General features: G+C 35.7%; 1 protein-coding gene across 2 annotated transcripts in view; it reads left to right on the forward strand.

The window, feature by feature from the left end:
• Nucleotides 1-25,028, forward strand: part of LOC105840123 (pH-sensitive chloride channel 2) — a 255,878-nt gene that overhangs the window by 109,305 nt on the left and 121,545 nt on the right. For both annotated transcript variants that reach the window (XM_036288353.1, XM_036288354.1), the window contains exons 2-3: nt 7,557-7,740; nt 7,847-8,076. In XM_036288353.1, the coding sequence (XP_036144246.1) occupies nt 7,557-7,740; nt 7,847-8,076 (414 nt within the window). The remainder of the gene's footprint in view (nt 1-7,556; nt 7,741-7,846; nt 8,077-25,028) is intronic.

Raw genomic sequence — 25,028 nt, forward strand, 5'->3', positions numbered from 1 at the left:
GACGACGACGACGACGACGACGACGACGACGACGACGACGACGACGACGACGACGACGACGACGACGACGACGACGACGACGACGACGACGACGACGACGACGACGACGACGACGACGACGACGACGACGACGACGACGACGACGACGACGACGACGACGACGACGACGACGACGACGACGACGACGACGACGACGACGACGACAACGATAACAATAACAATAATAGGATTTTATTGCTTGTACAAACAGATAGAATACAATAGAGAAAAAGTTACAGAAAGTGTACTAGCAACAGGAAAGGCTACAACAAAGAATGTTGCTTTAAAGCCTCCCAGAAATATGCAATTTTATGCAATAAAGAAACATAATCAAGCGCAAGGAGCTAGATGTTATGATAAAATATAAAGATATCAAAGAGAACCCTTACGGAAAAAACACTCTAATTTTGAGAGTTTACACTCAAAATTGAGTGTTAATATTCGATTTTGGGAGTTTACTCCCAAATTTAGGTGTATACGCTCAAATCTTGAGTATTTATACTAAATTGAGTTTTTATACTCAAACATTGAGTGTGTATACTCAATGACTGAGTGTACCAAAGTTTAGATTTAAATACTGAATATTTGAAAGTATACTGTCAGCATTTGGATATGACACTCAATAAATGAGTGTACACTTCCAACATAAAGTGTGAACACTGAAACGTTGAGGATGTACACTCAACGTCTATCGGTTGAAGGTATATACTTAATATTGAGTGTGCACTCTCAAACATTGGATTAGAAAATGTTAAATAAAAACAAAAGCAAGAAAAGCAAGTTCAACCGAGACTAAAATTAATCTGCATTGGTAGAAATGGACATAAAACGAATATCTAAAATAAACATTCAACTGTAGAGTGTTCAGCTGGCTTTGAGTATTACTTTCAACTTGGATGTTTGCCATCTAATTGAGTATTAATTTCAGTGTTATTGTTAAATTTAGAATTAACATTGAAATTAACACTCAATTAGATGGCGAACATTCAAGTTGAAAGTAATAACACTAATTAAAAGTAAATTAAAGAGCGAACACTCAAGTTAAGTGCACCCTGTTCAAAAAGTACGATAGAAACTGATACAAACATATAGAAATTTGATAGAAATTTAATATGATTTTATCTGAATCTATCGTTTCTATCGGACTCTAGATTTCCTGCCAGATAGAAAAGTTATAAAATTCTATCGTTTCTTATCGTATCTGAAATAAACGATTAAAACTTTATCTGAATACGACTACTTTTCTATATGATCCTATCTACTTATCGTACTGAATATGAAAATCACGATTCAAGGTCTATAAGACTCTATATGAATTAATCTGAAATTGTTCCTATACGTTTCTATCAGATGTATTCCAATTTCGGCGGACATAAAGTTCTATCGTTTCTTATCGTATCTGAAATAAACAATTAAAACTTTATCTGAATACGACTACTTTTATATATGATCTTATCTACTTATCGTACTAAATATGAAATTTACGATTCAAGGTCTATAAAACTCTATATGAATTAATCTGAAATTGTTCCTATACGTTTCTATCAGATGTATTCCAATTTCGACGGACATAAAATTCTATCGTTTCTTATCGTATCTGAAGTAAACGATTAAAACTTTATCTGAATACGACTACTTTTCTATATGATCCTATCTACTTATCGTACTGAATATGAAAATCACGATTCAAGGTCTATAAGACTCTATATGAATTAATCTGAAATTGTTCCTATACGTTTCTATCAGATGTATTCCAATTTCGGCGGACATAAAGTTCGATCGTTTCTTATCGTATCTGAAATAAACGATTAAAACTTTATCTGAATACGACTACTTTTATATATGATCCTATCTACTTATCGTTTTGAATATGAAATTTACGATTCAAGGTCTATAAGACTCTATATGAATTAATCTGAAATTGTTCCTATACGTTTCTATCAGATGTATTCCAATTTCGACGGACATAAAATTCTATCGTTTCTTATCGTATCTGAAGTAAACGATTAAAACTTTATCTGAATACGATTATTTTTCTATATGATCTTATCTACTTATCGTACTAAATATGAAATTTACGATTCAAGGTCTATAAAACTCTATATGAATTAATCTGAAATTGTTCCTATACGTTTCTATCAGATGTATTCCAATTTCGGCGGACATAAAGTTCGATCGTTTCTTATCGTATCTGAAATAAACGATTAAAACTTTATCTGAATACGACTACTTTTATATATGATCCTATCTACTTATCGTTTTGAATATGAAATTTACGATTCAAGGTCTATAAGATTCTATATGAATTAATCTGAAATTGTTCCTATACGTTTCTATCAGATGTATTCCAATTTCGACGGACATAAAATTCTATCGTTTCTTATCGTATCTGAAGTAAACGATGAAAACTTTATCTGAATACGATTATTTTTCTATATGATCTTATCTACTTATCGTACATACTAAATATGAAATTTACGATTTAAGGTCTATAAAACTCTATATGAATTAATCTGAAATTGTTCTTATATGTTTCTATCAAATATATTACCATTTCGACGGACATAAAATTCTATCGTATTTTATCGTACCTAAATTAAATGATTAAATCTTTATCTGAATATGAGTACTTTCCTATACAATTTATCTAAGGATAGACTACTTTGGTCCGCCGGACCAACATTAAAAAAAAGTTTTTTTGAGGTTAGAAAAAATGAGCAAATTTAGTAATTCTGACCTTGAATTCGGATTCAGTGAGTCAAAATACATAAGGATTGACTAGTCTGGTCCGCCGGATCACTTTTTTTGTGTGCCTGTGATAATTGTTCCTCCTTGAAATATCTCCTATTATAAAGACAACGATAGAAAACGATTATTGTTCCATAACATATATTTGATAGAAACATATAGAGACAATTTTAGATTAATTTGTATAGACTTTAAATCGTAATTTTTCTATTCAGTAAGATAATTAGGTAAGATCATATAGGAAAGTATCCATATTCAGATAAAGTTTTAATCGTTTAATTGAGATACGATAAAGAACGATAGAATTTTATAAATTTTCTATCAAATTTCTATATGTTTCTATCATTTTCTATCCAACTTTTTAGTTAGTACGCGGCGCCGCCGATAGGCTGGTAGGCGATTACTCTCTCGTGAGTCAAATGCAGCCGACCCGCTATATAAAGACCACCCGCAACACGATTAAGACAAGCAATAATCAGTTTCTTTCGCTACGAGAGGACGATGTGGAAGATGACTGCCACATTACTTTTATAATTTACTCATTTTAATTGAGTAAACGATTCTGTACAAGAAAAGTAAAACGTTTACATTTTTTGACCTAGATTTACGATAGGTAATCTATACGAAAAATATGATACAGAAAGATAAAAAGTCTATCATAAGTTTCAGATAAGCAATCTAATATTTGCGAACCAAAAACACGATAGAATACGATTAATTTATATAAAACATGACGATAGAAATTGATTAAAAACGATAGGTAATCTATACGAAAAATACGATACAGAAATATAGAAAGCCTATCGTATATTTCAGATAATTAATCTAATATTTACGAACCAAAAACACGATAGAATACGATTAATTTATATAAAACATAACGATAGAAATTGATTAAAACCGATAGGTAACTATATGAAAAATACGATACAGAAATATAGAAAGCCTATCGTATATTTCAGATAACCGATCTAATATTTACGAACCAAAAACACGATAGAACACGATTAATTTATATAAAAAATGACGATAGAAATGGATTAAAACCGATAGGTAACTATATGAAAAATACGATACAGAAATATAGAAAGCCTATCGTATATTTCAGATAACCGATCTAATATTTACGAACCAAAAACACGATTCAATTAGATAGAACTTTTTCTTATCTGATTCTATCGGATTTTTTGAGCAGGGTGTTTACACTGAATTGAGTGTTTACCCCTTGTCCCAAATTATACTCAACTTGAGTATTTTTTTAAGTGTTATTTTTAGTGTTTTTTCCGTAAGGGAATTGTACAACATTTATATATTCATATATATTTGTATATTCATGTATAGAGGAGTCTGTCCTTTATAATAGTAATATTGCTATATAACCTAATATTTTAATGTTATTTATAAACGTGTAATATGTCATTAATATTTCTGTAATATTTTACTGTAACATGTAATATTGTTAATATATTGCAACTTTGCTGCGATATTACTATAATATTCCGTGCTATGTGGGTTATTTAATACGTAATAAAGCTAAATTTTTTTTTGAAGCTGTAACAGGCAAAAAATTAATTTTTAATTATCAGTACATGAGGACACACATTTCACTGGAAATCAACATTATAATATTAATAAAATTCAGTCAAGAAAAATTAAAAGCCAATGAAAGCCGGCACAGGATATTTTTATGCTATGTAACTAGTTTTATTAATCAATATGTTTCAAAGCATTATTGTAACGCGAACGATATTAAGTACAATATTCTAAAGCGTAACGACATTTGGTACAATATTATAAAGCGCAAACGTTTCGACTTCGAATTTGAGTCTTCTTCAGTGCTAATGCCTAAGTTATTGTTGTCTTTGATTATGATTGTATTATTTTAACAAAATGTAGTTGTCAGTGTGATAAGATACATGTTATTCACTTAACATATTGTTTTTGTCCGATTTATACTGTTACGCCCCTGTCGGTTTGATCGGTCAGCTGTTCTGACCGATCGATATATTGATTTCTCCGGGAGGAGCGTTGTCAACTGTCGTCGGCTTGACAACGCCGATAAAACTGAGAGTTGAATCTCGGTCTCGCGCTCGAGAAGACGTGTATTCTCTGTCTCAGAATAAAACCGCTTGTTTATTAAAAGAGAGAGTGTTTCATTTATTTCCGCGAACGCGCGTGTAACAATACCTACAGATATTTATTGAGCTGATTTAGTATAATTAATTACTGAGTATTTAATGACTGAGCGTGAATAATTTTTAACTCATATAAAAATTGATGCTGCAGATGGCATGTTAGGTAGCGATATCCGTTAAGGTGTTTGACTTTTTTCGTGTCACAAAACGAAATGAAGCTCCCCTTACGGAAAAAACACTAAAAATAACACTTAAAAAAATACTCAAGTTGAGTATAATTTGGGACAAGGGGTAAACACTCAATTTGAGTGTTCGCTCTTTAATTTACTTTTAATTAGAGTGTTGTTACTCTCAACTTGAATGTTCGCCATCTAATTGAGTGTTAATTTCAATCTTAAATTTAAGAATAACACTGAAATTAACACTCAATTAGATGGCAAACATCCAAGTTGAAAGTAATACTCAAATTAATACTCAAAGCCAGCTGAACACTTTATAATTGAATGTTTCGGTTGAACTTGCTTTTCTTGCTTTTGTTTTTATTTAACATTTTCTAATCTAATGTTTAAGAGTGCACACTCAATATTAAGTGTATACCTTTAACCGATAGATTTGAGTGTACATCCCCAACATTTCAGTGTTCACACTTTATGTTGGAAGTATACACTCATTTATTGAGTGTCATATCCAAATGTTGAGAGTATACTTTCAAATATTCAATATTTAAATCCAAACTTTGGTATGAACACTCAATCATTGGGTGTACATACTTAATGTTCGAGTATATACACTCAATCTTTAGTATAAATACTCAAGATTTGAGCATATACACCTAAATTTGGGAGTAAACTCCCAAAATCGAATATTAACACTCAATTTTGAGTGTAAACTCTCAAAATTAGAGTGTTTTTTCCGTAAGGGTCGTGAGCATGTATTGTTGTTATGTACAAGGGTATAGGTAGAAGGAGAAGTTACATGGTGTTTTAAACTATCAGATCTTCGTATATTGGGTTGAGTAATTCTGTATGAGTAAGTTGTTAAATTGTCTTGCTTTTTAATGTATATCATTTTAATAAAATTTTAATATTCAAATATTAATAAAATTACATTAAAATAATAAATTTATTAAAAATTTTTGTGTAAGTAAAACATTTATAATGACAAAAATCAATTTTTATTTTTAATATGTTATTTAATTTTTATTATAAAATTATAATTTTATTAATATTATTATTAACTTACAATTCCACGGCAAGCCAAGTTTCTTTTTTCAATTAGTGTTGTGTTTTTCTCCGTAATAATTGTTTAATAATTATAGGCAAAATTTCCACATATAAATTAATAAATTTTTTGGAATGTCCAGGCGACAATATCTTTCGAATGCTAAAATGATTACATGAGTCAATTATCTTTGTCTTTCTAAAGTTCTAAATCTTTCTATTTTTGTCTTTGTCTTAATTTCTCAAAATTAACACGTGAATAAATAAATTCGTTAGTATAAAATAATTACATAAGTACACAAAAATATAAATAAGCATGATAAACAATGTTATAATTACATAACAGTAGAATTAATTATTACACACAACTATTTGTCAATCAAGATTTAAAATAACGGGCAAGAGACAAAGTACGAGAGGGATAGAAAAAGAACGCCGATATAGTGAACACCGTAACTCTTCCTGTATCTCCTTTTCCACGCGCATTTAGATGCGCTCGCTCCTCCCCCGGCCCCGCAATCCCCACATCGTAGGATGGACAGACCTTGTATCGCGAAACTTTCCCGCTCCCACTCGCTCCACTGCACTCCGCTCGGTACTCACAGGCTTTATCCATAGAACTTATACTAATAAAAGCGGAATAGCGTATACCGTCCGTATGCCAAAACTGTGTCCAACGTCTGTGCGACAAGGATAGGTAGAACATACTTAAGATGAAATGAGACAGAACTAGTTTTCTGTCTCATTTCATAACTTTTCCTCACAATGCGCATGAGCGGTCGTATTTGTAGGTATGAGACAGAACTAGTTTTCTGTCTCACTTCTTGAACACACTTGTACGGGTTCTCTTCCCTTTTCATTAGTATAAGTTCTATGGCTTTATCGCTTTGATTGCAACGACATCTATCAAACGATCAGTCACCTACTGAGAAACACGATTACTGCTCTGCTTACCATGTTTCTCTGTTGTGAGTGAAAAAATATACGCATGAAGCTTTTCACAAAGTAATCTTTTTTGTTACGTAAATTATAATTTCATCACGTCAGTTTTATTCGTTAATGTACAACGATTATTGGGAACCCGTTATTTCATGCCTCCGAGTCTTTATTTCAAGCTAAATGTATATTAGATGACAGCTGCATGAGTCAAAAATAAGTGAAATTTCTAACTTTTGTTTGATTTCCTCGTGAAGTTCATTGTCCCATGTATTTTTTTCGTATGTATTTTAACTACGTAAAAAGATTTTGCGATCTGCAAAGCGAATAAAAAAATACGTCGTTTTTGTGATATGTCGGTATTTCATACCACTTTAACATTCTCTTAATTGTCAGGATAGTTATTATTCAACTCTGACGAATTGTAGAATATAGTTTAAATTTCATATTTGAAGCAAACTTGACACGTTTATTGCAGATCCGGTGATTGTCCATCATTTGGCACTTCTATGACACAAACGGAACTTTTGCAAGAACTGGCAAACGAATGTCGTTACGATAAGATGGTTCGGCCGCCTGGAGTAATTAATGAGACGAATCCGATCAGAATTTACACCAGAGCTTTTATCTATACAATAAAATCCAACATGGCCAAAACTCTGGTATCTCCACAATTTTATTTATACCTAGCTATATTTTGTAGGTAAAACATATTATATAAACGTAGTCAAAGGACGCTAATAAAAAAGAAATAATGATATGTTGCAGCAATTTGAGGTGCAACTAATGCTTCAATTTCGATATCTGGATAAACGGCTCAAATTTGCGGATATTGCTCCTTATTTGACTCAAATATATGGCGGCCAGAATGCTCATGAGTTAATATGGACGCCTACTGTGTATATCGCTAACGAGCGTACTTCGGTGGTAATGGGGAGTGGCGTCAAAGATCTGCTTATTTCTATCAATTCCTATGGCATGGTTATGTTAAATACTAGGTATTTAATTTAATCTCGTTTGGTAAGAGATGTACTTGAATAAATAGTTTTTTCAATTTTCTGTTTACTCTATTTTACATATAGTAGAGGACTTTGCAACAACAATGCCATCTTGCATATTACAATGTAAAGTTTCAGAAACGTTGTTAAAATATAGAGCATATTTGTTCTAAGTAATAGAACAATAAACAATATGAGGTCAATCGAGATGAGCAGTATTGGATGTTTTTTTAAATAAAAATCAAATTTACTTATATGTAATTTTTTGTATGAGACAAAAAATTGCAGTTGATATGTTTTATTCTAATTTGGTTCTTCTTCAGTCAAAGAAAATTATTACGTTAAGAGCAAGCTAAAGCAAAAAGCAAATTCTGACAAAACTCTAGTGTCGTCATTTACAAACCAAAAATGTGACAGTCATGTAGTAATAATATACACGGAAAAGATACATATGTTTACATTCTAACGTAAAAGATGTGCGCTATCGGGATAATACGCTTTTTATTTTGTGCGTTATTGAGCTAATATGCCTTTTTTACTGTGCAATATCGGGACGTGTGCTATCGAGATGTGCGCTATCGGGAATTTACTAAATTTTTATGTGCGCTATCGGGATGTGCGTTATCGGGATGTGCGTTATCGGGATATTGTGCTTTTTACTTTGCGCGCTATTGAGCTAATATGCCTTTTTTACTGTGCGATATCGGGATGTATGCTATCGGGATGTGCGCTATTGCACCGTGCGCTAACGGCACCCTCCCAAAATTAAGTAAGGTATCTAATACAATTTTTTATGATCTGAAATGGAACCATATCTAAACATCAACAAAACTAAAAGTTTTACGCATGCTTTGATAAAATTGTATATACAAAAATAAAATAAATAATTGTATATAATTATATATAATACCACACATATATAACCGTACCCAAATAACAAAATGTCTGCACAGTGACTGCACAGTACTTGCTCGCGTGCTTAATAATCGTCACAATGTGACTGCACAGCACTATGCAGATGCGTCCTCCTTTGAGACTCATATCGCTCGCACACGTGCGGCACTCACTCGTGCGAGCAATATGAGCTTTGAGTGTTAAATAATAAAATAATAAAAATAATAAATATTTTTTGAACGAGCGAGCGAAAGAGAGAGAGAGAGAGAGAGAGAGAGAGAGAGAGATTGATTGATTGATTGATTGATTGCGTTTATTATGCTCGAGCAATGGCTATAGCGCAAAGAAGAATGAGCAGAAACATAGATTTTACAATTAGTTTAGCAACAATGAAAGTTACAATAAACTTATAATCAAAACTAAGCTTATAAGGTAAGGTCAGTCGCAAACTATAAGCAAAGAGGTGAAACAATCGCAAGCATCATAAGAAGTACATAAGTAGCAAATTTAGCAAATTCAAGACCATCGGAACGCTGATAAGAAATGTAAACTACTGTCTAACATCACTAATAGTGCGAGGTCAAATTATCTTACAAAGTAGAAATGACAAAGTATAGTAAGCAAGTATAAGCTGGGATGAGTACAGACGTAGCAAAGTTAGCAGACTGAGAATAGTCGAACGCAGTAAAGCAATAATTTCTAATATAGTTTAAACTAATATGTAGGGTGTAAAAACTTGATTAAAGCAACATACAAAAGTAGAGCAAACGCAGATACAAGGAGGATAAGTATGGTAAGGGAAGAAAACTTCAAGCAATCAAGCGTTGATAAAAACTATTATAACTAATCACATAACTAATTTAAAAATGAGGTCAAATCTAACATAAACGCAAATATAATGAAGCAAGCAGTTACAGGTATGAACAATGTAATCACAGGAATAGCAACACAAGCAAACTCAGAAGCGATCAAGAACGAGCGAAGAATATCCTTAAAGGTGACTAAGGAAGGTGCCGAAGTAATATACGATAAAGGAACAGAAGAAGTATGTCAACTTATCGAGGTCAGCCACCGAGTCCACCCGAATCACACCCCGGTTCGCCATCCGAGCGCCTGACATTAACACAACCCCCACTGACCCAGACATATCGATATGATCTCCTCTTGGCAGTATGCTTGGTTTGCTTCAGCAGTTCATAAATGTTTTTGGGAAGCAGCTCATTCACGTAAATATTTCCACCAGAATCATTCTCGCAAACCTCACTCTGCACCAGTACACGACGCACACGCTTCTTTGAGATAACGATATCACAAACAGCAACAGAGGCCAAGGTGACAAAGAGTGAAACGGAGGCAGAGACCGGTAAGGGACGATCATAAGACACTACGCGACCTGACTCACGAGCAACGGTCCTAACCTCCAAAATATGGCACGACAGTTCAGGGATATCAAGCTTTGTGAACACATTGCGAACAAGAGCCAAAGGGGTAATAGACATCGTAGATGGCACACCAGATATAATAAGCACATTGTCAGTTTGACTATGCGGGGCTAATCCAGACGATCCCTGATGACTCTTTAAGTCACCTACGTCGCGCACAAGAGTAGCACAGCTCTGCTCCAACAAAGAGATACACTGACTATTTTTCTCCACATTACCAGCAATAACATTCAGTTAATTAAGCTTAGCATTGGGCTCCTGATTAGTACGTCGCTGTTCCTCGATAAAAGCGGAGAATTTGGTGTCAGACGCCCTGTGTTGTTCGACCAACTTTAGCAAAAGTTCATTGGTTGAGACTTCAACACTCGCTAGTGACTGCGACTGCGACCGCGAAGAACCAATGCTCATAGGAGTAGTCATATTTGCAAAATCGAATGGTTACAATGCGCCTACTACTTCCGGTGTCAAAGGCGTGTTCAACGAAGCAGACAACGACTTACAGCATTCGTCAGCGTACTTAGTGTTGGAATAGGACTTTAGGCAGCCAGGGTGAAACACCCTCCCGCACTCACACCCGACCGACGCAGTAACAATCGGTTTGTTACACCGAGCACACACAGGTTTCATGAGTAGATATGCAGTACACTAATTAATTAATACAGTATATGAACACACAATTCGGTCGCAGAGAATGTACGCATCAGTTCACGCAGGCGATTTACGTAAAAATTTCACAATTAGTCATTGGGAGCCAACTCGAACACCCGGTAGGTGCAGAAATCACGTGAAGTACACGCCGCAGATATGGTGGGGACCCAGGCAGTTAGATGAGGCGCAGAGAGATGCGGCCAGTGGAAGCGGCGCGTGCGTAGGAGAGAGACGGCCAATGGAGACAGCAAGACGGAAAGAATGCTCCAGTAAAGTCCGCGTGTCCAAAAAACGGTCGAAAAACACCAATTAAAGGCTAAGTGAACACCACCAATAAAAGAAAGTGTCAAGAAGGTGCACCCTTGACCTGGGACTGCAAAAAGAAGGTCCCGAAGGGTAGCAACCAGCAGTAAGAAGCACAGAAATACAGAGCAAGAAAAGTGCGTTCGCACGCAATACTTACCTGAGAGAGAGAGAGAGAGAGAGAGAGAGAGAGAGAGAGAGAGAGAGAGAGAGAGAGAGAGAGGGGGGAGAGAGAGAGAGAGAGAGAGAGAGAGAGAGGGGGGGGAGATCGTAAAATTTAATCATTGCGCTATTTTGCCCTGCATATTCACTTAATGTAATGTATTCTTACAGACTTATTAGAAAATAAGAATAATGTGAACGATATTTTAATCCAATGATATCTTTATTAAGACGAAACGGGAAATAGCTGAGTTAAAAATCAAATTATTTTTCTACTATGTATTGAATTAAATTATATATTGAATGTATATTACTTTGTGTTAAGAACAAAAAAGAAATACAAAATAAAGATAAATATAATACTTATTTACAGGTACGTAACTGACAAGGGAATGGTCGGGGCTATCCCTTACCGACTTTGATGGGCATTGGATATGTTGTAGAGCATCAAAAAAATTCAGAGACCGTATTTTTTTATTGGCTTATCTCGAGGTTTAGGGGTTGTTTTAACGCCTATAAGAAACATATTTTTTCATTTTTAACAAATATCTTCTAAAATATGAAGTATATGAAAAAATGTTTTATGCAAAAGTTTTATAGTTTTTTATACTCTTTGCATTGATGTATTCAATTCTTTTAAAAATGTCAAATTTTCATATTTGTTCTTTTTTCTAGAGATTAAAACAACCCCTAAACTCGAGATAAGCTGATAAAAAATACGAGTTTTTTTCTTTTTTGATTCTCTACAACATATCCAACAAAATCGGTGAGGAAAAGCCCCGACCGTTCTTTTATTGTAAGTACAAATAAACGAAATAATTTCAAGAAATTATAAAGTTAATTATTGAAAATGTGAAAAATATTAATCTCTTTAAACTTAGATTATTTTATATGTATATAAAATTAAAAGATTCTAAAATGTAAAAAAAATATTAAAATTAACAAAGTTCAGTATTTCTTGAAAGCTTTACAAATTTACACATTTTACAAATTTTTTAAAAATATCAAAATTTAAGAAACTTTTAACATTATGACCATTTTGAAAATGTTTGCATTTTTCATTTTATTGAGATTTTACACATCAGCTAAATATTAATTTTAAACATTTTTGGAATTTTTTATTATTTTTATTCTTTTTTGTATTTTTATTCTAATTACATTTTATGAATAATTTTAATTTTAATTTTATTTTAATTAGTTCTTGTAATTTTAGGATAAATATGTTTCAATTATTTACACGCAATATGTCGCTTTGAAAATTTTGTGCAATAGTCAAAAGGAACTTATTATTTTTTTCCTAATTTTTTTGTCAATTTAGCAACGTTCTTTTTCGACTGTAAACTGTAAAGAATTTTCAAAGCGATGACACGTATATATTGACTCAATAATTGAAATATGAATATTCTAAAACTAAAAAAACTAATTAAAATTAAATTACAATGAAAATTATTAATCAAATGTAATTTTATAAAATTAAAATGCATAATAGAGAAAAAAATTATGAAAATTCCAAAAGTGTTCAAAATGTTCATTTTACACCACACACACACACACACACACACGCACGCACGCACGCACGCACGCACGCACGCACGCACGCACGCACGCACACCGTGCGCGCGCGTATGTATGTATAATATAAATAAATAAATATGAATGTAATAAATACTTAAGTATAAATATCGTGAGCTAAATTAGAAAATCTTAGAACTCCATCGGACGTCCGATGTAATTATGAGGTTTTTTAATTTAGCCATTGATTTATTAATATTATTAAAATATAATAAATATCGTTGGCTAAATTGCTTTTATATAAAATTTATATATATATTATATATATGTATATAAACTTTATATAAAAGCAAGCCCTATATATCGATCATATATGGCTGTTCAGTGCCATTTTCTACCCCGTCACGTAATAAACACAACGTGATTGCGTTGTTGCATACACGTGTGAATATCACACTGTGCGGATGACATGAGTCCGTGCGAATAATGTTTTCATTCGTACTGTGATAAATACAATCATACATAAGAAAGTACAATCGTACACAGTGAAATCTTTTTTCGATCACTCATATACCTTCTCACGCATGACTGCATAGTGCCACCTTCCACGCACACACACGTGTCGCTATCACATCGTGAGGGCAATATGATTGTGGTATTGCACGCACGTGTGATAATCACATCGTGAGGGTGACGTGAGCCCTCACAATTTGTTATCTGGATACATAATTATACATACTAATATAAAATCGTGTAGACTTCTGCTTCCGGTGACTGTGTGAGTGACAGGAGTGAAAGTAGTGTGCTAGTGTGAGAGAGGTTTATAGGCGTAAGTGACGGAGAGGGTGTACTGGAGAGATAGCAGGAAGAGCAGGATGGTAGGTTGGAATAAAAGTCTCAGGAGGGGTATTAGGAAAAATTGATATTATAAGGGAAAAGTGAGGTGTCGGTTAGGTTAGGTTAGGTTAGGTTAGGTTGGAGTGAGGGGCATATAGATAGCATAGAAAAGAAAAAATAAGAGCGTGGCAAGTAAGAGCGACAATGGCGCCGGAGCAGACGGGTGAGGAAACGCGGAAGGAAAACGGGTTTGTAAGTTAGTACGAACAAGAGGTGTTCATTAGTAGTAAGGTGATAGAGGAGGATGAGTGAGATAAAGGATTAGAAGGGAAGGGAGAGGAAATTAAGAAAAGAGGGGAAGGCCGTCGAATGTTGTGACGCTAAAAAGGGAAAGATCGAGTAGCATAAGTAGCATGGGGAGCATAGAGGATTTATTTAGCAAAGAAAAGAGGAAGGAAGGGGACCTAGAAGTAATAAAATAAGTAGATTAGGATGGAGTCCACCAAAAGGGGGGCAGGGAAATTTTGGAGATTACGAAAAGCGATGGGGGGTATAAAAGAGCTTTTGAGAAAAGATATTGTCAAAGAGATAGAGAGGATAGGGATGAAATTAGACAGAAGAAGGGAGGAAATGACGAGGCAATGGAAGGGAATGATGGCGAAGTGGGAGGAAGAAAGGAAGGAAATAAAAAAGATTAAAGGATTTGAAAAGGAGGGTCGAAGGTTTGGAGAAGAGAGAGAAGGTGAGGAGGAAGGGGGGAATGGAGGCGGGGGAAATGAGCAAGGAGAGTAAGGGAAATGGATGTGGGACAAGGGAGAAAGAGGGAAGAGGAGGACAAATTTAATAATTAAGAGTATTAGGTTAAAAGAAGGAAAGGCGGAAGAGGCGATAAAAGACTTGTGAAAAGTGATGGATATTAAAGAAAAAGTAAAGGAGGTTGAGAGGATAGGAGGTGTAGATAAGGAGGGGAGAGGTTTGATGAAGATGGAGGAATTAGAAGGAAAAAAGAAAGTAATGGAGGCAAAGAAGAATTTGAAGAGACGGAGGGAGAGAATAGTAGATGATTTGACAAAGGAAAGAAAGGCGAGATGAAAGATAGAGAGGGAAGCAGAGAGAGAAAGAGAGGAAGGAAAAAGGGTTTAAGTAGGCTACATGAAGATGTGGGTGGACGGAGTGATGAAAAGGTAGGATGAGGTAAGAGAAGAGTGGTATGCTGAGAAAGGAAACGAATGAGGAAGTACGAACAGGAATAGGGGTTGGAACCCAGGTGGAAATAGCAAGTCGGATCGACATTGATCAGACGTCGATGGTGTCTACAGCTTTTCTAGACAGAAATAGTAAATCAGATCGACGTCGATTAGACATCGATAGCATTTACGCGTCTCCATGAAATGGAGATAGAGGGTGTACCGATATATGTGTTGCAACTGTATATGTTTTATTTTCTTTTTGAAATCTCTTTGAAATCTTTATCAAACTAAAAAAAAAGATAAATGAATGAACGAATGTGTGAATGAAAAATGATATGATATGATAAATAATATTATAACTAAAAATATTAATAACCGACGTCAGATCTGACTCGGTGAACGCTCATGGAGCCCATAAAAAGGAGAACGTATCCTTTTTAATTAACCTGTGATCTATATAAACTCAAGGACATCCTTGCCAATACTTGGGTACTATTTCAAAAAAATATATTAAAATATTTATAATTGTCTGAAATAATATCATAAGAATATATAGCGGCTTTTAGCTAAAAGTATTTACTACGTTGTATGTAAGTAGCGGCTGTTAGCCAATAACATTTTCTTTGTCTATATTGAATGTAATTTGAAAGCACATGTATTTGATTGATGTTAAAAAGCGTTCATATTCTACTGTTTATCGTTAAACAGGCTAAGTATTCATATTTATAATTAACCACGTAATTAAAATTTCCATTAGTGTATTAGAATTATGTAATACAATAACTATTTCCCTTAATTATAAAATAATTAAACTACATATTTACAATAAAATAGTTAATAAATTAATTTTTCTTTGTTATTATTTAATATTATTAAATAAAATTCACATTTAATAAAACAATATAGTATATTAAAAAATAATAAAATATTTAAAAATTTGAACCTATTTTACCGGTAAAAATTCAAGTAATATTTTTTTTACATTTCTGGTTAATACAATTAATCTCCAAAATGTTTATTTTAAAAAATATTCATTTATTATTAAAATTTATTTGAACTTTTAAAATATATTAAATAATTATTTTAATGCTTAAATAAAACGTTTATAAACGTTTCTTTAATAAAAAAAATAAATTGTCTTTTAATTTTAACATTTGAAAAAATGTTTTTTCAAATATTTTTTAGATATTATTTAAAATGTTTTTAAATATTATTTTCTTACTCGGACAATATCAGACTGTCCGCGCACGCAATTTCAATTCAATTTCTATCGTTAATTTGCTGCCAAATTCTACGAATAAACTCTGCTAACAAATCGTATTGCTAAAATAAGGAAATAAATAATTTACAAGCAACTTTAAAAAAAATCTGTTATTTCGTTAATGTAATGCACGCTAATATTTTGTTTACAAGATGTTTACTATGTCGTTTGTTTTTTTATTTAAATTTATAATTTTAAGATAGTAATAGGTGTAAGAATTATACAAATTATATAATTATTATATATATATATATATATATATATATATATATATATATATATAATAATTATATAATTTGTATAATTCTTACACCTATTACTATCTTAAAATTATAAATTTCGTATATATATATCGTATTTAGTATATATATATATATATATATATACTAATTCAATTGTATAACATACTATAATTAGAATAATAGTTATTTGAGTTTTTCTAGGATATTACAATACTTTTTGTAATGTTCTATTTGTAAATACATTTTTTTACATATATTAATTGCTAAATCAAAAACAGATTAAAAAATTTAATATTTCTTGTAATGTAATCTATTGACATTGTATTTGAACTTAATTGGAATGAATCGTTGACGCACAGTGTGCAGATAAAAGTTATGTAAAATAAAAAATTATTCTCCTACATCTGTCGTTTTAAAAGTAATTAATATAACACTCCAATTAAAATACTGAGCGGTTGTAATACCGAATGTTATACGAATAACATGTAAATACAATTATATATAATTTCAAGACGTTTAAAACATACATATCTACATACATACATATAATTACAGAAAATAAATAGTATTAAATGTTTTTATTAATTATCTAATCGTTTTTCTGAAAATTATTTATAATTTCACATATATGGTTTATTTCAAGAACATATACATATATATGCAATAATGTACTGATGGGTTAATATGCGGACATTTGTACATTTTATGTAAGTAAAGAAAATACCAATAAACATTACAAATCTTTGCATGCATTTACTCCAAATGTATCTCGACAAAACATAAAGTCATATTTTAAAACATTAATTTATTTTGTGTACATACTTTTAAAGTCCTCAAAAATGACCATTCATGTAAAACTGTTAATATTATGTAAAATATGGTATAGTTCTCAATTATAGCTATAAGGTGACATTATTTGGTTCAAACCGCATTAAGTCATATAACGCTTGCAAATTATACATCCATGTCCCCATAATTATGGATACATAAAATATATATGTCCTTATATTAACCCAATGACGTATTAATATCTTGTGTCTTCAAAATGAACCATATATATAAATAATGAAATATTCTGAAAAAACCGACATAGATATTTATTATAGGTAGCTATATCGACTAAACAGTGTTAATTGCATCTAAATATATGCATGTATATGGGTCTTCTAAAATGTCCTCAAAATATACCAAAGACATATATATATATATATATATATATATATATATATATATATATATATATATATATATATATATATTGTGACGTGACAGCCGCAGGCTGCTGTCCGTCACAAGGCCCTGAGGGCTCTCAGGGCCCTTACGCGTTAACATCACGAGGGTCCTGCGTCCTCCCGCTCGGGAGCGGACGCAAAAGCGTGTTATCTCGTGTTTTTGTGTGTGTGATGTCCCACGTGCTGTCCATTCGAATAATTATCAAGATTTTTGCGAGCGCTGCATCGCGAGTGCGGCGGAAATCGGTGGCCACAGCGATCGTTCTTGTAATTTTTTGGCGTCTTGTCTCGATGGAGAACATTCCCGGAGGTCACCAGGTGAGCGGACACCGAGGGAATAACGGAGACCCTTTTCGAGCGGGGGTCTGCAGGTAATACCGCCCTTATCTTGCCTACAATTCGTGTCGTTCGAGAATTCCGATACTGCCGCCAAATCACGCTTTCAGGATCCAGCGAAGGCACGCGAGGCCGATGTTCCGACGGGGCACCTACGAATCCAATCCCGCGCTAGTCCCGGCGGAGATCATGACAATTGGACATCAACGAACGCCCTCGTCGAGGAGGAAATAACGTTCCGGTAGCGGAAAAGGCGCCCGGCCAGGAGAAAGGAACCTGCCAGAGGAAAGCGCCAGAAATTCCCGCGCACGGGGCCCAACAGTATCGACCACCGCACCTGGATCGATCAGCTGGCGACGGCGTGCACGCCGCGCGTTGCGTGAAAATCGATTTTTGGAAAATTGACCAATAAGGGCCTGGAGTGTCGGGGGCAAGGTGGGGCGCGTCGCCGAGCGGCCCCCGCAGGATCCAGGATCCCGCACTCGAGCTGTGGACGTTGTATTGTCTTGTGCGTGCGATCCCGATCCCGAGCTGAGACACCATGTAAGAGGACGCAGGAGCCGGAGACCTCCCGATCCGGACGAGGCCGAGACGAAGGAGCCGGCTTGGTGAGACGAGCGTTCTAAATTGTAAAGCCACCGATTTCGCGATTGGGCGACTCACGAAAGAGTTACGGATTTATTACGATCTTGTGGTCCTTAGATTAGAGTCGCGAATTTATTAGTGTATCGCTGCTTCGCCCGATCGCGCCCGCCCGCGTGAGTTCGTTCCGTGCTGTTCGTTTCGTGTTCTGATTACATTGCGTGTGCGTCCCGATCCGCAGCCGAGTCAACTGTGATTTCGTCCTATAATTGTGTCGCGAGCTATTAATCGCGCTGTGAATTGTCGCGCATTTATGATTTATTGTTAAAAAAATTTGGTTTAATCTATCGCATCAATATCGCGAATCGTTGTTAATTGCGCTTTCGTCCGATTTTATATTCTTGTTTTGTACTACTTCGTTGGCGAGCTCAGAATAATTATCGCGCATATTACTTGTGGGATCTTGTAACGTGCGGAGGAGCACGAGCCCGCCGCGTGTCGCGTGAACTCGGAGCTACTGTTCGTCCCGATCGCCCTTGGCGACACTGTTATTCCATCGGGAGTTTGGCGTCCACCAACAGCGCCGGATAAAAAGCGTAGACCCGTCGGAGAATTCCCGCGTACGTCAAATCATCCGTGCATTGATTATCCCGTATTCGCGACAGGTAATGTCAAGCGATCGTCAGCTTGTAACGCGCGCAGGTCACCATTGCTGCCACATAGAGCCGTCTAATCTTGTACTACTTACTGTTAAATATATTTGTTAATTTTATTGTTAAATTTATGTCGCTTCAATAATTCTCTCGCCTTCCCGATTCCATCCGCCCGCGCTGAACCTCTCCCTCTGCCATTTTAGGGCTGAGCAGCTGGATATCGGAGCCGCTAACGCCCCGGTCGCCTAGCGTGCGCCCGTCTTTCCCGCGATTCTGTTACCGTAACGTTCATTAGCGATTTGGTGCACACAGAGTGGTACGCTTAACGTACCTGGCGCCCAACTAAGCATTGCAGTGGAAAATTTCGCGGAGGCAGTCGCCCCAACACCCGGGCAGCTCAGGGCCGCGACCAGGGACGGAGGCGAAGTTGACCGTCGCTCGTAAGCACGGTTACAATATATATATATGCATGTGTGTGTAATTAAAAAAAATAATAAAACCATGTATAACTATGGGTGCGTTCGGGGAGACGCTATTAGCGCTATCAGCATCAGTTTATCCTTGTTCTACTTTTAATGAGTAATGAAGATGGACTGATGCTGGTAGCGCTAATAGCGTCTCCCCGAACGCACCCTATATATAACTTTATCTTTATGTACATAAACAGACATGGACTATTTTTTCCCGGGTAACGGAAAAATTTTAGATATATATATTATAATATCCGTGTGCGATTTATTATATTATAATATTTAATAACAAAATGCCCGCATAGTGATTAAAATAGCATTTTTTTTTTAAAGATTAATAAGCAGTTTTCGATTATAGAATAAGATGTTTTAATGGTGCAATTTGTTTATTCGTATTTTTAATTACGTCAATTTAATAACTTACTACTAAGTATTGAATATTTAAAAGAAATGTTATTTAAAAATATAATATATAGTTATGCATAAATTATAAAGACATATACAAGTTAGTTTCTTTAGTATAACTAAATACCATATATAGATTATTTCTCAAGACATTATATATGCATATATGTAGAAAATAGATTCTTTAGTAACTAAATTTCAATAAGAGAAAGATTGGTATATTGTTTGGTATTTTTGGTATTTTATGCTTTATATCGTGTAATACGTTGAGTATTATGTAATTAAAATTAATCAATATAAAAATATACGCAGGAGAGGCAGTTATTGAATGTCACGCGAAAGAAATAACGCAACTTTTAGCGCGGCGTGCCTATAGCACGAGATTATCATCTTGTTTTGCCAATAATTGAGAATGATGGAACCCATATATTATTATATATGGATGGATTCTACTTTTAATGCTCTTTAATTTTTGTCCTTATAAAATTTTCAAAATGTTGAAAAAAAAGGTGGGGGTGGGGTAAATTAAAAAGTTTGAAATTTTTGAAAAATCTCAATATACTATTGTAAAGAGTATAAAATGTCATAAAAATTTTATATAAAACATTGTTTCATAAACCTCATATTTCCAAAGATATTCGTCAAAAACGAAAAAATGCATTATATTCGAATGGTGGTTTCAACCCCTAAACGTCGAGATACGCGGCTAAAAAAAATTTGGATTTAATATTTTTTCATGTTTTACAACATATCCAAAACTCATTAAAATTGGTGAGGGACAGTTTTGTCCGTTCCCTTGTAAGAAATATTATATTAACATATGATTAGGAGAATTAGTTGAGAATGCAATAGCTGTAATAACATTGTATAAATCACATTTTTAACAATTGTATTTTGTTAAATAGCATAGAAAATACGAATATCTTTTATATAATCTTCAAACTTGCATTATTTCTAAAAACATCTTTAGCTGTAGATGATATGCTTCGTATTTATAATGTGTAAATTTATAAAATTTTAAATGAGATAGAAAAATGGCGTCAGAGTGTATGGAAGTGAGTGCGTGAGCTCCGAAGTTAAAAGGAGAATAGTGAAGAATGAGGACGGAGAGAGAGTTGAGAGTCAGATAATTGGGAAGAGGAGATCGAGAAGAATGGAAGGAAATGGAGGGAAGAGAAGGAATGAAGAATTAAAGAAGCAATGGAGAAGTGAAAATCGGAGTAAAGACGAGAATGAGTAGGCGAAACACAAGGAACGGCAGAGGAGATCAAGAAGAGGGGGTAAAAAAAAGAGATGGAAGACGGTGGAGCGAAGCTGGAGAGATACGGGATATCGAGATATCGGGAGAGGACCAATAGGAAGAGAAACGGAGAGTTGTTCGAAAGTCAAAAGTCGAGTTGGCAGTACTGGGAAAAGGACGGTGGTAGCGTGTTTTGCGAACGCATTGTATACGAGCACGTGGTCCACCGGCAATGGCAACAAGTAAGGCAGCAATAAGTGAGAAGTGACAAGAAGAGGAGGCTGCGGAGTGTGGGAAAGAGAGAAGAGGAGAGAGGAGAGCAGAGAGTCAAGGGAGAGCAGAGGTGAGGAAAGTGGGGAGTCAGTTAGCAGAGATCAAGGAGAGAAGACGAAGTGGACAAAAGGAGAGGTGGAGCAGACCAGCAGAAAGAAAATGGAGAAGGAAGGTATAGCCAGAGCGGAGAGATTCGAGGAAATATAAAGAAGCGGAATGAGAAAGAGACAAGGAGAGAGGGTGGCGGAGAAAAGAGAGAGGGCAGCGGATCAGAAAGAGAAGAACGGTTAAGCAGATGGAAGAGAGAGGAGCCGAGGAGAACAGAGAAGGAGAAAGAGAGACAAGGAGAGGAGTTTACGAAAAGCAGGAGAGAGAGAAGATCAGAGAAGAGCGTAAAGAGTCGGGGGGGCTCAACAGCACGGAAAGTGTAGAGATGACGAAGAGACGGCAAGTTTGGTGAGAGGAATAAAGGATAAAGGAGGAAGAAGACCAGAAGAAACGGAGGAGAATGAAGAGAGGAAGCAGAGGAGACGCCAAAGACGGAGAGATAAAGAAGGCTGAATGGAAACGAACGGAAGAGCAGGAGGTGGAGTACGGGGATGGCAGGTCGGAGAAGAAGGAAGGAGAAGATATAGCGAGGACAAGAAGATGGCTGATGATCTGACAAGAGAGAAGAGAGAGGACCGCGAGATGGAGGAGATGGAGAGGAGGTCTGGGAGAAAAAGGGGCAGAGGAGGAAGGGCTGCAGGAGGGGGGCGGGAACGGGGAAAAAAGGGTGTGCGAGCAGGAATAGGGAGGCTATAGGATGTAATGATCGCTGATGGCCAGGTCGAGTCGCAGGTTGGGGTTATGATGCAAATGTAAATAAAACGCTCCGTGTCAAAAGCGCCTTGTAACTCCTGAGGGAACACAATAAAATCTATTCTATAAAATTTTAAAGGTCCTTAATATAAGGATTATTTTCTTTATGATGTTTTGTATAAAAATAAAAATAGTGATAATATGCATTGTGTATTATGCAATAGTACAATATATCTCACATAATTCTAAAATTGTCTGGTATATGATGGTTACTTTAAATGTCTTAAAAATGTCATGTTACGTTATGTCATGTTTTTTAATGTCAGTAGTTAATACTAAGCCGGTTCTAACCCAGGGGCTCCGAGGGGGGAGCGGGTGTGCGGGGGAACTAGTAGGCGCGGGGGTATGACATCACGCGAAGAGGCGGAATCTCGCGGTGCGGAAATTGCTGACGCGGGATTTTCGGGTCCGTGACCCGGAAGCAAAAGAGGGGGAATCGGGATTTGCGACCGCCGCCGCCGAGCGCATGAGAAAACATATGCGATGGATGGGAGCAAGAGAACAAGATATAGTATGCGATGGGTAGTATGTAATGTGTGCGAGTGAGAGCGTGCGAGAGATTAGAACAAGAGAACGTGATGGATAATATGTAACGTGTGGGAGCGAGAGTGCACGAGAATACGTACGCGATGAGTGGGAGCGAGAAAACGCGATGGGTAGTATGTGATGGGTAGTATGCGATGTGTAGGAGCGAGAATGTGTTATGAGTGTGAGTGAGAGATATTGCAGGAATATGTATGTAACGGGTGGGAGCAAGAGCGTGCGATAAGTATGAGTGAGAAGCGTGCGAGAATATGTATGTAACAGGTGGAAGCAAGAGCGTGTGATGAGTGTGAGTGAGAGAGCGTGCGGGAATATGTATGTAACGGGTGGGAGCGAGAGCGTGCAATAAGTGTGAGTGAGAGAACGTGCGGAAATATGTATGTAACGGGTGGGAGCGAGAGCGTGTGATGAGTGCAAGTGAGAGCATACAAAGTATAAGAGAACGATGATAACATGTGGAAAACGCAAGCAAGAGAACGTGAGTATAAGAGAGAATATGAAAGAGAGAAAACAAGTGTATGAAAGAGCGAGAGAGCGGGAGCGCACGGGAATACAAGAGAAAGAGGTAGAGGATAGTATGATGTGTAAGAGTTAGAGCGAGAGCGCGCAAAGTATGATAGAAAACGAAGATTTTATAATAATTATTTAAAGAGCGCAATAACGAGATGAAGAACAATACGCGTACATGAAAATAGTCTAAACTATTTATCGAGGAATGAAGTAATCACTCATCGGAAAAGCAACCCATGCCTCAGCCCAGGAACTAGTCTATAAAAGAACAAAAACTACCCTAAACTATCACTACAATGCTAACTATCACTACACTAAAACTAACTATCACTACTAAAAACTACTAAAACTACTATCATAATTATAAAAAATAATGTTAATGAAGGAAGTTACTTCTTACCCTCTTCGGGGGAGTCATCTCCCTGATTATCCTCTTTCTCGGAGTCTGAGGATAATCCCATGCACTCCAACAGATCGGGGACCGCTGAAGGTTCGAGAACCTTGTGGGGATCAAATTCCCAAAAATCCGGCTCATCCTCCTCCCCACTGGAATCGCCACTGTATTCTTCTTCACTGTGTTCTTCTTCACTGTATTCTTCATTCTCAATATTCTCGCGAAGGTCTACAAATTCACCAATTACTTCCCCCGCATCTTCATCCGCGTCCACAATTGCTAAAATGCCCGGAATAGGCGATGCGGGGGGTGGCGGAATATATACGCGCATGATTTTTATTCACGACGCGATGCACACCGTAAAAAAACAGTGGACTACTAACATAGAGAACTGAGAAGACAACACGACAGTCGCGAGAAAGCTTAAAAGAGCTGACATATCAAAATGAGTCAGACAAAGCGCGATCACATGTCTCAATCATGAAACGATAGCCCACCTTAATTATCTTTTATACCTGCATGCACCTTAACGAAGGACTACGTTTACGAATACAAATATATCTATGAAACTACATTGCATAGTATTGAACTGGACGACTAACATAGAGGGGGAAATCGCCCCTCCGAGGACTGCGTTCGCCAGCATCGCCACGATGTTCGCTCTTTCCCTCTTATGTATTGCGGTTTTCATGATTTCTCTTACACTCGTTCGTACATGGTCATTTCTGTCGACTTACATGTTATCTCTTGCTCCTACCCGTACGCAATGTCTCCAACCGTACGCTCATACAGTCTTATCATTTCGGCTCTCTCATCCACTGTATTCACTATATTTTTCATATGCGATCGTCTATTAACATACATGTGTTCCCACTCATCACACATTATCTATATACCTACCTCCTACTTAGATTTACATGCACCATTTTACCTCTAAGGGAACAAAAATGATGGAAAACAAT

Source organism: Monomorium pharaonis, chromosome 6, assembly GCF_013373865.1.
Source record: "Monomorium pharaonis isolate MP-MQ-018 chromosome 6, ASM1337386v2, whole genome shotgun sequence".
Taxonomy (NCBI): domain Eukaryota; kingdom Metazoa; phylum Arthropoda; class Insecta; order Hymenoptera; family Formicidae; genus Monomorium; species Monomorium pharaonis.